A 15,909-nucleotide genomic window follows, 5' to 3' on the forward strand; every position below is an offset into this window, starting at 1 on the left:
AAGTACACAAGGAAGTAGAAACGCCCCAAAGAGCAGGGCCACAGACGCTCGGAATGAAAGTAACCTGAGCAAAGACAACCACCCAGTCTGTAAGAACAAAAATTATAAAACAAACTACAAACAGAGAGCACAAAGAAGGCAACAGACTTCACTCGTATCTTTTTAGTTAAAAAGGTCAACAGATAATGTGTCCAAACAAGGAGACAATGGTGCAAATATGCAAGTGCAGATGACAGGCTAAGGCGTGATTTTTATAGGGAAAAAATAATAAGCCGTTGAAAGTCGCTTCCTTTCAGCTATTTGCTAAACTGAAGGTCAAAGTCAGTCAAGGCAGCGCTTTAACCAGGCGTGGTCACACTCAGGTCTCTGTGAAGCCGGCTTCTCTGGGAGGGAGATGTAAACCACCTCAAATTAAGAAAAATGCAGTACAAACAAACTAACTAGTAAACTAGAGGAACTAGGAAAAAAAATGCGAACTTTCTGAAGAAGTACATATGCAAACAACGACAACAAAAGTAATAAATTTGCCTGGCAGAATCAAAGCACAGTGTTTTTGGTTTTGATCAATTATATCCAGTTTTCAGCCTTCGACATTTCAAAATAGTTCTAACTTTTGTTCACCTTGAAATAACCCTGATTTCCATCAGTCTGAGGAAATCATCGGTGCTACATTCTTACGTCCATCAAATAATAAATAGTGAAAACACTTGATTTCTACTCCTTGCCTGTTCCTAGATGAACCAAAGCGTCATCATTCAAGGCCAAAAGTCTGAGACCTTCTAAACATCACGCCCTGTTTCGTAGAAACAAGAACACCCTTCCTCTGTTATTTCAAGACATCTTCCTCATGGAAACTTCAAAGCACCAACTCCCAGCCCCAAGGTACTACCTTCATCATCCTGCACGTGAGTATCTTCATAAAGCACATTAAACACCAGGGAATCTTTCCGATATCAGCAAAAAAAAACACACAAAAAACTGTGGAACAATATTCTGGAAAAAAGATAAGCTTCAAAGACTTTTACACCGAGATAATCACGTGCAAGGCAGAAGAAATGTTTCTGCCTATGGGATCTCGTATTATAAACATATTTCCCATCCCAATAAACGCAGGCTTTTAATTTATCCCCTCCTCGCCTAGGACCTTCTCCACCGCTTACTTTACTTGTACGTAGATGGGCTCTTTCTAGGGTCCTAACTTGAAAGAATTACAACAGTTCTCTTTTCAGAGATCCCTGAAAAACCCAGGTAGACCAATACTGTAGAAATTAACACAATTTCTGTAGTGAGTAATACTGTAATTTGAGACCTTTAAAAAAAAAAACTTTACTAGAAGGGAATTACTGGAAGTTTGCTGACATCAGAAGTTAACTGCCCCATCAAAGCACAAACAACTTGGCAAACAACTGCAAACAACTGTACGTCAATAAGAGAAACAAGATACCTTATTAGAAGAAAAGAAAATGCTCTATGCACTATAAACTCATAATATATTAAAAAGATCTTTTTAAAAGAGTAATCTAAAACTTTGCTTCATCGATTACCCGAGCATCCAAAGACCAGGATCACTGAAACACCCATCATCAAGCTGAAATGACTACACGCTATCAAAGGCAACTTGTGAGCCGTGTTGTCTCCCACAGTCCACAGCAACTTAAGGTGCCTTCTTCTATCCTTTCCCTATGAGGACAAATAGTCCTACCAATAATGATCATATAATAATGATGTTAATTTCCATTTACAGTACAAGGACTTTCACATGTATCATCTTATTTCACATTAATTCTCTCATTTCATTTAATGGAGACGTTATTACTCCATTTCATAGCTGAAATCAGGTAAGTGATCTATCCAAGTACAAATAACCAGTAAATGAAGAAGGACTCAAAGCTACACACACACAGAAAGCGTAGAAGTTAGGGAGAAAAAATCCCTAAACTCTTGTTTTAAAAGGAAGGAAAAACAATTTTATCTCAACCACGAAAGCTGCTGTATGTTGGCTTGTCTTAGATATTGTCATGGATTTGGGAGTCAAGAAATCTGGACCTCATCCCTAGTTTATGTGAGGATGACTTGAAACTTGTTTTTCCAATCTGTGAAAGCGAGGATAATATTACCTGAGCTTTCCTAGGTCTAAATGGACCTTCAGGATAACAGATATGAGAAAAAGCAGGAGACTAGCCAAAAAAGATAAGGACTACGTGATTTTGAAATATCTCAAAAAGCAATCTACATACTGTTACCTTTCTTAAGTGTGATAACTGTATTGTGTTATTGTTATATACACTGCCATTTTGTTTTAGGTAGGTTTCATGTTAAGCAGTATTTTGTTTTTTATCCAATCTGATAGTTCCTTTAATATAATATAAATTTATTCCATTTAGATTTATTGTAATTATTGAAACAGAGCTTTGTTCTTCAACTTTATTTTGGTTTTCTGTTTTGTTTTGTAGTTTGTTTGCATCTTGTTTTTCCTATTTTCCTGCCCTCAGAGTTTTAGTAACAAAGCTTAAATTTCTGCTGATTTCAAAGCAAGAACATTCATTTCTTGTATGGGTGTATATTTTATCCTTAATTTTTAACGTGTATATATACTTTAAATTTTCTAATATTGGAGGTTCTGGAGGGATAAGACCTTTAATAGGTTTTAACTACCCACTGAATAGTCCTTCACCGCACACCATCTTGTTATTTTCATTTTATCTTTTTTTTAAAAAAAAAAAAAGTAACTTTTTAACAACATAAGGAAATTTACCAACATATTTTTATCAATTCCATTGTTTCTTTATCCCCATAACTTTCCTCAGAACTTTGATCTCCTCAGGCTAAATACATATTTTAATGAGAGTCAACAGTTAGTAAACTCTCTTGGTACTTCTTGATCTGACCCCTGCCTCCTCTCCAATCTTATTTCTCCCAAGACCCCTTGCATGCCAAGCCACCTTCACAGAACCTAAAAGCAGCACATTATCCCACGACTCTACACCTTTGCTCACATCCGGAATCCCATCTCTTCACGTCCACACAATAAATGACTTCATCTCACAAAGTTCAAATCTCTTCCAGGAAGCTTTTTCCCTAAAGCCCTCTTCTCTCTCCCAGAGAAAAATAACCACTTCCTCTTTCACGTATATTTACCATTACTTACATTAATAGGAAAATCATCTCATCACACTCATTTGTTTTATACATCTATCCTCCTTCCCAACCTTTTTCTCATCATGGCACACACAAAAAACAGTATCTATACAGCCCACAGGAATATACAGACAAGACTGTTCTCACCTGGATGTGACTGGTAAGGGTCTCTGGTCAATCCAGATTCTTCCAGGCTGCCAAGGGGCCAAAAGGATTACTTTCTCAGCACAACTATACCCATTCAGGGCACACTACATGGCAAGCTCTGCGAGACCAGAGCTTACCAGTCATCTCTGTCTTCTCAGAACCCACATACACCCCAATACAATGCAGGTCTCCATTAATAATTCCTGAAAGTACTTACTGAAGAAAAGCCACTCTTCACAAGAAAAAAACAGTCATTTTAGCTTAAAAGAAATAAATCCTCCCCCTCCTCCCATGAAAAATACTTACTCACTATTAGGCAGAAGGCTAATCAGGTCACTAAAATAAAATCAAAGACAAGAATAGTCTAACTCCATTAAAAGATATATGATTTAAACCATTATTCACAAGCAGGAAATGCACAGATGGTTCCCACACCTATGAAGCGTTTCAATAAGAACATCTGTTAGTTATCACTGAAATAAACATCCACTTCTAGTTTTAAATTGGAAATAAATTTTTAGTGGCATGTAGCTTTAGACATGTGGATTACTACAGATGGAGATTCTAAGCAAGCTTATACATCACTCTGTAGACACTACACAATTTTTAGAAAAAGCTAATGGTCTTTCTTAGCAAGAAGCAACAGAAAAGCCTAAGCCAGAGAACATACAGGATTATGAAGAGCTACAGCACCTCACACAATCATGTTTGGTATTAAATATCTCGTACTTGGGGCTGGCCTTGTGGCCGACTGGTTAACTTTGTGCACTCGGCTTCACTGGTCCTGGGTTTCTCAGTTGTGGTCCTGGGTTTGTCAGTTCGGATCCTGTGCGCGGACCTACACACCGCTCATCAGGCCATGCTGTGGCAGCATCCCACAAAGAACTAGACTGACCTACAAGTAGGATATACAACTAGGTACTGGGGCTTTGGGGAGAAAAAAGGGCAAGACTGTCAACAGGTGTTAGCTCAGGGCCAATCTTCCTCACCAAAATAAAAAAAAAAGAGAGAGAAAGCATATGTTAAATAAATAAATATCTTGTACTTTACACTATCATAAAATTCTTCTTGATTGTGTACTTTTGTAAAAGTAGTCAAAGACTTAATAGTTTTCCTTCCAAAACAAATTATGTATATAAACTGTCTGTCTCATCTTCTAGTACAAATTCTGTGCATAAGATTTTAAATGATGAAACTTAGAAATAGGTATTTTCCACAATACTGAGTCTCAGAGAGTTTTCAATTCAGCAACCTGTAACTCTTCACAATAGCTAGCAGCTTCCCTCTTCTTCCAACACCTTAAAGTACTTCACAGATACTTAAACAATCCTCTTCCAGCCCATGTGATGAGAGAGAAGAGGTTTCAGACAAAAGCAGGTTGCGTAACTGCACTGCAGGCCAACAAGAGATGTTCTTCCAGTAAAGGACAGAAGTAGAAGGGAATTAAGTGCAATAATACAGCCCCAGTAAACAACAGGCAAAGTTGAAAGGAAATAAGGCCTGAAGCTGATTTTAATACACACAACTCATTCTAACAATGACAAAAAGTCAGTGTGCTTTTTTTTTGTTAAGTAGAAAAAAATAAGGTAAGATTTTTCCTCTAAGAATATATTTCCAACCTATCTAAACTTCTAAACATGTTTGAGAATGTCACAACCTAGACCATTTTATTCCCTGACAAAAGGAATGAAATCTCTTTCTACAAACTATTCGAAACAGAGAAGGTCATCTACATTGTTAGTTTATAATATTATAACCCAATACACTTAACTTCAAAATAAGTTGGTGCCTACTCAGAGGTATATACTACTAATAAACTAATGCTTCTTAGGATGAAAATGAACTAACTGCATTTCATAAAGCCAATTTCAATTCTGGCTACTAGTGTCTGCTGAGCTAACGGTAATCAGTAGTGCCAGTGAGCCCTTCCTACCACACCAAGGGGAGGAGGTCACTTGAGAAGGTAACACAGTTGTGCGTCATTTAACAACAGGGATCCGTTCTGAGAAAAGAGTCGTTAGACGGCCTCGGCGTCATGTGAACACCACAGAGTGTGCTTACACAAACCTAGACGGCGTGGCCTACTACACACCCAGGCTACACGGTACAGCCCCTTGCTCCGAGGCTACAAACCTGCACAGCACGTTCCTGCACTGAGTACTGTAGGCAACTGTAACACTGTGCTAAGAGTTTCGGTATTTAAACATAGAAAAGGGACAGTAAAAACAAAGTATAAAAGATAAAAAACAGTACACCTGTCCAGGACATTTACCATGAATGGAGCTGCAGGACTGGAAGGCGCTCTGGTCAGTGAGCGAGTGGTGAGTGAGCGTGCAGACCTAGGGCACTGCTGTACGCTGCTGTAGACTCTATAAACACCGTGCACTTAGGCTACGCTGAATTTATTAAAAAATATTTTTCTTTCTTCAGTAATAAATTCATCTTAGCTTACTGTAACTCTTTTACTTTATAAACATTTTCACTTTTTTCACTTTTCGACTCTCGTGATAACAGCTTAAAACACAAACATATCGTACAGCTGTAGAAAAAGTCTTTCTTGATATCCTTATTCTATAAGCTTTTTCTATTTTTAAACTTTTTTTTTTTCAGTTTTTAAAAAACTAAAACTGAGACACAAACACACATTAGCCTAGGCCTCCACAGGGTCAGGATCATCACTATCAGTGTCTTCCCCCTCCACATCTTGTCCCACTGGAAGGTCTTCGAAGGCAGTAACATGCGTGGAGCTGTCATCTCCTGTGATAACAACGCCTCTTCTGGGACACCTCCTGAAGGACCTGCCTGAGGCTTTTCTTGAGAAGGCGTCACTCTTTTCAGAAATATGTCCATGGCGGTTTGCTTGGTTTGTTTCTTTTTCTTCATCACAGACTTGCTTGTAAGCAGATAACGCACCATGAACACCCCTCACTATTACTGAAAACCTACAGTGTTACAATGAATACGTCACTAGGCGACAGGAACTTTCCAGCTCCATTATAATCTTATGGGACCACTGTTGTATACGCAGTCCATCATTGACCAAAATATCGGGACGTGGTGCATGACTGTAATAACTGCCAAGGCTACAGATTACAGTAGGCCACGTACCATCCTACCGCCCTACCAAACTAGGTACTATTCTATCCCCATCTACAGATAAGGAGAACGTGGCACAGAGAAGCAGTTTGTCCAAGGTCATACTCACAGCTAGGGAAATAAACGCGGAATGTTAAAAAAGGTAACCAATTCAAATCTTTTTTTAATGGTATTGGCAAAGGAAAAAATGCCAAAAATTAGTAAAGAGCTATGTGGATTAGCCTATTAATGAATAAAATGGTGGTATCACTAACCTCCACTAAATGCTTTTAAAGGAAGAAAAGTATATTTACTTTGGACTGTAATTTTCCATAAATTCTGTAACATTAAAAAAACTGGGAAAGTAGGCATAACTCATATTTACCTATGTCTAATTCTATGCTCCTTATATTATCTAAAACATGATTAGAGCTTCCAAAATTATGTCATTTATAAACTCTCAACAGATCAGAGACTACTGAGTTTTAGATCTAGAAGGAAACAAACATACAAGGAATATTTATTAAAGAGTGTCTACTCCAATCCCTCTAATTTACAGATGAGAAAAATCAACTCAAAGTTTTAACAGACTTTCCCATATATACAGATCCAAATGTCAAAATCTAGACTAGAATTTCCCTTCTGTCCAACTGTTCTTTTTAACATACCACGCTGTAGGATATATAATAAAATACTGCGTTAAATTTCTGTAATTGAGCTACCGAAAGAGAAAAATCAGAACAGAAGTTGATTATTTAAATCTGAAAAATGAAAGTTTCTGGAAAGGAATTAATGCTAAGTAAACAAATGCTTAAATAATCTCTCCTGAAACCATGAAAGTTTCAGAAGAGCTAGAATAAATACAATTTTAAAGGCAGGAAGGAAGGAAGAAACTTGCAAGTGACAAAATGGAGGTGGGCTCAGTCTCTGGGGCAAAGCCTGGAATCAAATAAGAGACATGTTGTGATCACATCTGGCTGAAACAGGCCACATGGACAGTGCGTGGTAGGTAAGTAATTAACCTACTTTGAGATCTATTATGCAAAGATTAGCCAGGGGCGGAAGGAGAAGACCAGGAGGTGTGCAAAGCCATGGGATATAAAATAAGACCAGGGTCTTCACACACACGCCACATAATTGAAGATGGTATTGAAACTACACTTTTTAAGCATATTAAACATTCCAAATCCCAGTGGTCTTACCTTTATTTGTAATAACTAGTAAGTGCCTAACATTAGAATAAACCCACTATCTCATAAAATTCCCTTTCTACTAACTATGCAACCTCATCCTCTAATAATCATTAAATAACCTGTCAACGACCTGGGAGCCTATCACTGTGCCTTACTGAGTTAACAATCTTGCCATATTATCATTTTAAAACATTAAACTCTCCATGTTTATCCTGAAGTTGTACAAATTTTAACACTAACAAGACAATAGTTCACGGCGAAAATGAAATGTAAAATTGTATCTAGGGTATAAGCTTAATTAAGTTTTTTAAAAGACAAAATATGCTCTAGGAGGTAAAATAAGTTATTTTCTTTTTGCTTCCTTGAGAATTTCCAAACTCTTTTCATAGACTCTTTTCTCAAATTTTCTGTGACAAGAATGTGTCATTTTTAATGACCAAAATGTATTTCAGCCAAATTCAAAAGATCAGAAGGCTTAGATAAAACTTTTGTAACACTTATTCTAAATGTTCTCTCCCCAAGCTCCTCACAGACATGCTCAAACACTCCCGCCAGTACTTAACCATTAATAGAACAGAAGACTCCTTATTTTTGATGTTTTCATCCCTTTTAAATTAACACTTACAGTAAAAACAGCAAAATTAGATAAGTAAAACAATGGCCACTCTGAATGTTCCTATCATAGAGGCACTATTTTGTTAATGAAATATTAATAAAAATTTAACATTTTACCAATAAAACAATTACATCCATCCTATTTCTTGAGAAGTATCAAGGAATTTTATTATTCAACATAATATTCTGACGGCATGAAGAGGAGACTGACGCCCCGTTCAACAAGCCTTGGGCTTCTCGGGGTTTTTCCCCTTTCCTTGCTTTCCGGAAGATCCACACACCTTACTCAGACTGACCTCACCCAGTGAGACTCAAACAAGAAGAAACAAGTAGGCAGCTTCACCTGCGACTTCTTTCAGCAAGGAGTTTAAAGTTTACCACAAGGAGGGTGCCCTGCTAGGTACAGGCTTTTTTCGAAGTAAACCTGTCAGAGCCACTGAGCAGCTCACCTGTGGCCTCGGCCTCACGGACACCAGGCTCTACCGGATCCATCTCACGCCCGTGATGGGAGGTGGGCAAGGAGCCAGGCCAGTCCTTCCCCCACAACAACTTCTCCTTCATCTAATCCCCCCCCACAAGCCCTTCCCAACCATGACCCCTACAGCCCACACAGGAGGCCACAATCACCACAGTCCGAGCCCCATTTCTGGAGCCCCTCCTCTCCCTGACAGCCAGGACCCATACTATCACTGTCTCCACTGTCTAGGCCTAGGCCACCAAAAGCTGCTCCACAACTCCACCTCAATTTCAAAACACAGGCCCCTCCATAGGTATGTGGCCACTTTTCCCATTACTTCACAATGATTAAGTATAATATTAAATACTAGGTAGCTACTCTGTGCCAGGCCTTTTAGTGTGAAGCAAAGAGGAAAAACAAACACCATGTGACACTGAAAATGTATTATTCCACAGACAAATAACAACAGGCATTTCTAGATGAACCTTTGCAAATTTATTCATTGCAATCTAAACAATCACTTATTTGGGTCAGGCTATAACACTAAGTTCAGAACAACAAACTTTACTAATTTTCACAAGTAAGCAGAACAACAGTGATCTGGAATAAGAAATGTCTGAAGAGATTTGCATGAACAGTTACTTAACCCAAGTAAGATACTGTTGATTTGCCCAGGTACCTCACATTGAGAAATGAAAAAAACCATGTAAACTTCACTGATTTCAATTCATCACCCATGCTTTCACAGCCTGCTGACTCTCTGAGAAGCATCACTCTCTTTAGGTCCAGTCCTCTTCTCTCCTCTCCACTCCATCTCAGGCACGCTTACCCAGATTCATTTCCCCGGATATCGCGAGGGTAACAAAAGGTTCTGGGAAACTTTTCTATTGTACGCAGTAGTTAGGGCTCTGGCAAACTGCAGAAACCAATGACAGTCCTTCCCCTTAAGACCTCACAATCCAATAAGCAGATAAGAGAAAAATGTACAAGACGGTAAGTATGATAAACGCTACTGAAATTCCAAAAAACCTGTGAAATTATAAGAGGAGATGGACAGCGGAGGATTATTCAGGTCAGTCTACCTGCTTGAGAGAGGTATGAACTCGCCAGGTATGGGGTGGGGGGCAGCTCAAAGCCTAGCAAAACAGCACCTCTGAAGGCTTAGAGGGAAATATCTTGGCTTTTCTTGACTGTTAATTTTGTAATTCTCAGATCAGTTGCAGTTTGCTTCAGAGAATAAGAATGCAAATTACATTGAGATGTTTACCATTATTTTGGGAGCACATGAGAATTTATTCAAATATGAATAGAGACACACCCAATTTTAACATTACTTCTGGAACCATCTCATTTGGCCAGGCAGATATTTCTGTGTTTGCCAACAATGCACACACACCTCATGCAATTAAGGCACCCGAGTGGAAGCCTGAGGAAGAGCTCGGAGTCTCACACTCTGGAGATCAGAATCACACTCACTCAGGGCCTGACTTGGCAAATCTGTCTCTGCCTCATTTTCCTAATCTGATTATGGCACATATTATATTTGTTAATACATTATTTGAATATTGTTTGTGTCTCTCAACTAGAATGTACACACCATGAAAACAGGGGCTGTCTTGACCACTGCAGCATCCCCAGCACACAGCACAGGCTCTAACACTTACTAGGTGTTAAACCCGACAGACTTGAGTGGATGACTGGTCAGGAAAGAATAACACATCAGCCTGAAAGCCCAGACCTCGACAGTGAACTATGACCAGACAATCTGCGTAGCTCAGCAACCCGGCAAGATTATCACTTTCAAAGACTTAATTATCACATTCCCTTTAAAATAGAATAATAATTGTCTTACCTAAAAATAATCCAAATGAACCTTGGAAATCGTTTTAATATAGTCCCTTTAATATCAATGCTTTCCTAAAATGTAAATTGTGAGTAAAAAACAAACATCCATTGGGGAAAATGGATTCTTCAATGATTCATTCTTCAATATGATTTCTTTAATACTGTAGATTTTAACCCCACCTGATTTCAGCCATTTTTTTACACCCTTCCTCTGCAAGCGGTATAGAATCTGCTTCTAAACCATCTTTCCGATCTCATTCACCACTCCTTAAAGAAAGGCATACAAAATGTATATACAGGTATATAAACGTATATAGGCATATAAAGGTATATAAGATGTACCACCCTTAAGCCGAAGATTGCTTGGGGATCTCCTATATGCAATCGGGTGCGTAAAAAGGGCTAGTAAGAAATAAAAGAGAAGGGAAGATTTCAGAAGTCTTTAATAGCATAATCCCTAGGCCCACGTTGCAAAGAATAACTTTTTTCTGTGATGGCTCATAATTAGGATTCCTAGACGTAAGCTCATAAGGAGCTAACGAAACGAATTTGCCCCATCGTGTGGAAGACCGTGGTCCTTCCGGCCAAGCACAAAAACACCGAGATCGAAACGCACGCACGTTTTGCATTATTCGGAACTTTTCAATAGGCATTAGCACTTTTTTCCCCTTAAAGTCTATTTAAAAGCCCCCATAAAACACACACAATAACCCTTGCAGTCAGTCCCTGCACAGAAACACTTTAAGCCACACAATGATGTGGCTGGTGTATTAAAGTAAACAAATGACAGGAAAGCTTAAGCTGTTTTTCAAGATTAACGTTGATTCCCAGAGACAAGACTGCCACCTGGACACATGGTTGGAAAAGGGAGAGCTCGTCCCTCCAAGACAGAGTAGAAAATGGGAAAAATTTCAACAGCACTTACTTAAAGTTTCCACCTTCATACACACCCCCTTCCCCTGAGCGGGGGGTGGGGGACTCGGCCTCGCCAGAGGCGCGGGGACTACATCTGCACTTGACTTCCGTCCCCTCCCGGGCAGGACTGGGACCCCGCCTCCGGCCGGCAGCCCCCCACCCGCGCCCAGGGACGCCTCCCGCCTGGCGCCCCGCCAGACGGAAATGGACAGCGCGCCGTCCGGGTCCTTCCACCTCCGACCAGAGCCAGGGCCGCGCTCCGCCCGGGGAGACGCGGGCACTCGAGGCCGGGGCACCGAAGACCCGTGCCCGCCCCCGCCACCCCCAGCACGGCCGCCCCCTGGCGAGTCCCCCTCGCGCCGCCCCGGCTCGCCAGGCGCCTTCCCCTTTCCCGGGCCGCTCATCCCCGCGCTGCCGCCGCCGCCGCCGCCACCGCAGCCGTCCAACCGCCCCCGCCCGCCTCGCCGCCCCCCGCCCGGGCCCGGGCCCGGCCCCCGCGCTAGGCCCCGCGGGCGGCCCGGGGGAGGCGCGGAGACCAGGGCCGCCCGCCCGCCCGCGGGGTCCCGGCCGCCCTCCCGCTGCACCTACCATGGTACAGATGGAGGCGAATTTGGAGACTGTCATTAGGATTTCCATCCGCCCAGCGCCATCTTCCACCCAATCACAGCGGCGGCGGCGGGCGGGGGAGGAGGGGAGCCGGGCCGCCCGCTCGCACCGCAGCCCGCGGGCGGACCCCGAGCCGCCGCGGACCCACGCACCGAGCCTGCGCTGCCGCCGCTGCCGTCGTCGCCGCCGGCGCTACGGCTCTCCCCGCCCCGGGCCCCAGCCCCCGCCTGCCGGCGCCCGCCCGCCCCCGGCTCCTCCCCGGCGCAGGGCGCAGCCGCCGCCTCGGGGCCCGCGCCTGCCCGCGAAGCCGCCCGCCGCACACCCCGCCCAGCGCTCTGGGGAGCTCCGCCGAGGCCCTAATGCCCGGCCTGCCCGGCAGCGGCGCGGCCACCGGCGCGCCCCGCCCCCACCGCGCGGCCCCGCCCCCGGCCCCGCCCCCGGCCCTGGAGCGCGCAAGCCGGGGCGCGCCGGCACCGCCGCTCCACTCGTCCGGGGCGGGGCTCGGCGGGCTCCGCCTCCTGCCGCGGCCCTCGCGGTCCTAGAGCCCGATCTCCCGAGTCCTGGCTGCGAGAGGGGCTCCGGGGGAGGCTGCGGGCGCGGCGGGGGTGGCAGCCACCACCGAGTTCAGCCCCGGAAAGTACTGACCCGCAGCTCCTGCCGAAGAGGACGCTGCCGAAACGGCCAGCGGAGACGACGATCTGAAAAATTCCGAGTGGGTTGGAAAGAAACCTGCTTCTGTACGGTTAAAGTAACCTGGGCCCAAGCGCTTAAAATGTAAAGTGGTTTGTTTCTTTTCACATACATTGGGTGAATCATCTGAGTCAAAACTCCATAGCTTAGCAAAAGACAAATTAATTAACTAAAAGTGAAAGAGACAAGAAACCATGTATGCTTAGCTCTTTGACTTAAGAAGAAAGGTAAGTAATGGAGCAGGAGGGCGAAGCTGCCTTCCCGCCTGCCTGTTGGCCATAAATTTAGAAAATGTTTATAAATATAGTATCTAAGTATATTTGTTTGTAAAGTTGAGTTGCAAAATAGGGAAGATTTCCACCCAGCAGTGATGATGATGTTACCAGAGATGAGAAGTCTCGCAAGTGAGAAAAATGTCCTGTAAGAAAGACTTAAGCAGTGTTAGCTAGTGAGACAGTTCCTCCTTTCTACTTTTATAAGTTCATCATTGCACCCTGTTCTTCGAGTCAGCAGCGCAGCATTATTTCTTCCTGTTTGAGAAAGTAGTTATAGTTAGTAGAATAATTTATCATATTAGAGAGCTTGTGGTATTTCTCGATTGGTGAACTGCAGTGATGGGGTGCTTTTTGGGGTTCCCCCATTTCAGTGGGGCTGAGGGCCTGAATTCAGACAAAAACTCCAAGATCAGATATGCCTTACCTCATGGATTCACAGCATTCAAAAAACAAAACACAGCATTCAATCAAAATTTAAGGGAAAAATAGATTTCTGGTACATGAATACTGTTTCCATAGTGATTTCCATTATAAGCTTGCTTGGTGAAAAAAATTGCAAACAGAATATAGCCAAATCCCATAGCAACAGTCCTGGTTCTCCAGGCACCTGCCTCCGTAGAGGCCGGGGCCTCCCTCTTTGCCCTGATACCCAAGCCAGTGACTAGGACCCTGCTTTTCACCGCCACACATTCAGGTGTGTGGAGTTCTTGCCTCCCTGTTTCCCTCTCTAGACTTAGCAGTATCACCCACCTGGCTTCTTTCTTGCTATGTTCCATCCTGCTTAGATCTCCAGGGCCTGCCTGGGCCCCGTCCTGGTGTCACCACAGCCCTGGACCCTGTCTGTCTCGCCTATTTAGATAAATGTCTGGTGTCATCCTGTCTTCCCCACCTGCTTCTGTTCCAGCAAACAGGTCTAATGTGCCAGAATTTGAGCCCTGCCTCTGTCTGTGCTGCCCACCAACATGCCTCCTTGTCCATGAATCCTAAAAAGTCATAGTAACTGAGGCCACTAGCTAGCATTACAAATTAGTTTATATAAGAACAAGTCCTATTTAAAATGGATTTCTAATAGAATTATCTGGAATTGTGTATAGTTGGTGTTATAGCTGTCTATTTGCAGGTGGTATCATAGATCCTAATTGCAGAACCTCAGAATGCCTCGTCTCCCCAGCCTAAGGTTGACTGGAGAGGCGCAAGCATAAAGAGAGATTCCTCTGTGAGCTAGGCACTGTACTGGGGAGTTTACCATATGTAACACAGTTGACGATAAGATTTGGCTGAAATACCACATTTTGCATCCAGAGCCTAGAAGACGTCATCTGGGCTTAGAACACAGTTTTTACCTGCAACTGTATCCATTTTACAAAGAACTTCCTTGTGCCTAGGAAAAGATGGGTTTGTGTACAACTGACTTCTTTGGGCCTTCCTGAGTGGGTAAGCTACAAAACAGACCCAGAAAACTTCATGGACCGAGCAAGTAATCAAACGAGGGCCAAGCTTAATCCATTCAGTCAGCCTAATGTTTTAAAATTTGCTTCGTTTGAATACTTTTACACAATCCTGTACTGTCCAGTTCCTCGCAAGCCACTTCATATTTTCTGTTACTCATCCTGTCTGCAGTTAACCACAGGTCACTTCATATATTTCTGCCACCTCCCTTCTCCCTGAAGGCATTTGGGTTTGCACCAGCTAAGATAAATGAGTGAAATGTTGCCTGTGATTGGGAGGCGGGGTGTGGAGGAAGTGTGGGGAAGGGGTAAAGAGTGGGTGTAAGACATCCAGACAAGTAGTGCTTATTGAGGACATGTCTGTGCACCAAGTATTTTATGAAGTGCTCATAACAGCCCAGGGATGTAGTTCCCCGTTTTCTAGATGAGGAAACTTACCCAAGGTTGCACAGTTAGCAAGCAGTGGAACCAGGATTTGAACCAGGCTCCAGAGGCCACACTCGCATCCACTGTGCTATACCAGCTCATGTATAGTGGTACGTCGTTTTGATTTAGTGGGATGAGGTTGAGAGGCTCTGACTCCTTTGGGACCCACATGCAGGTTTTAGCTACAAAATATACGCAAATAACTATTTCTTTGTCTCATTTTCCTCGTCTGGAAGATAAGGGTAATGATTATGCCTACCTCAGAGGGGTGTGACAAGGATAAAACATGGAGGCATGTTTAGAACAGCACCTGCACTCCGCACAAACTGGAGAGCTCTGAATGGCCATTCAAAGTCAACAGTTTAAAAGTCAGGGTGGGCAAACACAGCCCTCAGGCTGCCAGTTTACTCCCTCGGATTTAGTGAGCCTCTGCTGTATGCCAGGTACCTAATTAGTACTTCAGATGCATTCTCTAATGGAACCGTCCAATGCCCTTGGAGCTCCATCATTCGTGCCCATTTTACCTCTTTCACCGTGACTTTGCTCATCTTGTGCAGAGCCAGGGTCCAAACCCAGATGCTCCGACTCTAAAACTTGTGATCTCTCCCCAACTCTCCCCTGCCCTTTGACAGTTGAATGGATCAGCCTTCTTGGTGGCTTTAATTAACATCATCCAGCTGTCCAGAGGTAAATGTCAATCAAAACAGTGATGTTCTTCTGTTGGTTTGAATCAACAGATAAGTGACTGACTTCCAGTTCAGAGGAGTAAAATCGAGTCTTCTGCACAATGGATGTATGACGGATTTGCTGGGCAGGATGGCATATAGCTAATATATCTAAAATTTTGTCAGTATTTAAATCTAGGTTTAAAAGAAGAGGACCAACGGCGTAGCCATGTTATACTCTATTTCAAACTGAAATATGAGTTCATTCATTAAAACAAATATCTGTTGATCATCTACTGATGAATAAGAAGAATCTTTGCCCTCAGGAAGCACACAGTCCATTGGGGTAGACAGATGATTTTTTTGGAAAATGAGCTGAGGAAATGAAGAACCAAGTGCTGTCAGCTCCAAGTG

The 15,909-nt window shown here is 42.9% G+C and overlaps 1 protein-coding gene across 6 annotated transcripts in view; it reads right to left on the reverse strand.

The window, feature by feature from the left end:
- USP12 (ubiquitin specific peptidase 12) overlaps positions 1 to 12,393 on the reverse strand; it is an 85,936-nt gene extending 73,543 nt beyond the window's left edge. For 2 of the 6 annotated variants that reach the window (XR_011528020.1, XM_070578711.1), the window contains exon 1: positions 11,974 to 12,393. Coding sequence is in view for 1 of the 6 variants with exons in the window: in XM_070578711.1 (XP_070434812.1) it covers positions 11,974 to 12,021 (48 nt within the window). In the remaining 5 variants the exon portion in view is untranslated. Of the gene's footprint in view, positions 1 to 11,395; positions 11,721 to 11,973 lie in introns of those variants that run through there. The other 4 variants (XM_070578715.1, XM_070578712.1, XM_070578713.1 and 1 more) reach the window with 4 other exon arrangements.
- Positions 12,394 to 15,909: the final 3,516 nt, after the last annotated feature.

This window comes from Equus przewalskii, chromosome 16, assembly GCF_037783145.1.
Source record: "Equus przewalskii isolate Varuska chromosome 16, EquPr2, whole genome shotgun sequence".
Taxonomy (NCBI): Eukaryota; Metazoa; Chordata; class Mammalia; order Perissodactyla; family Equidae; genus Equus; species Equus przewalskii.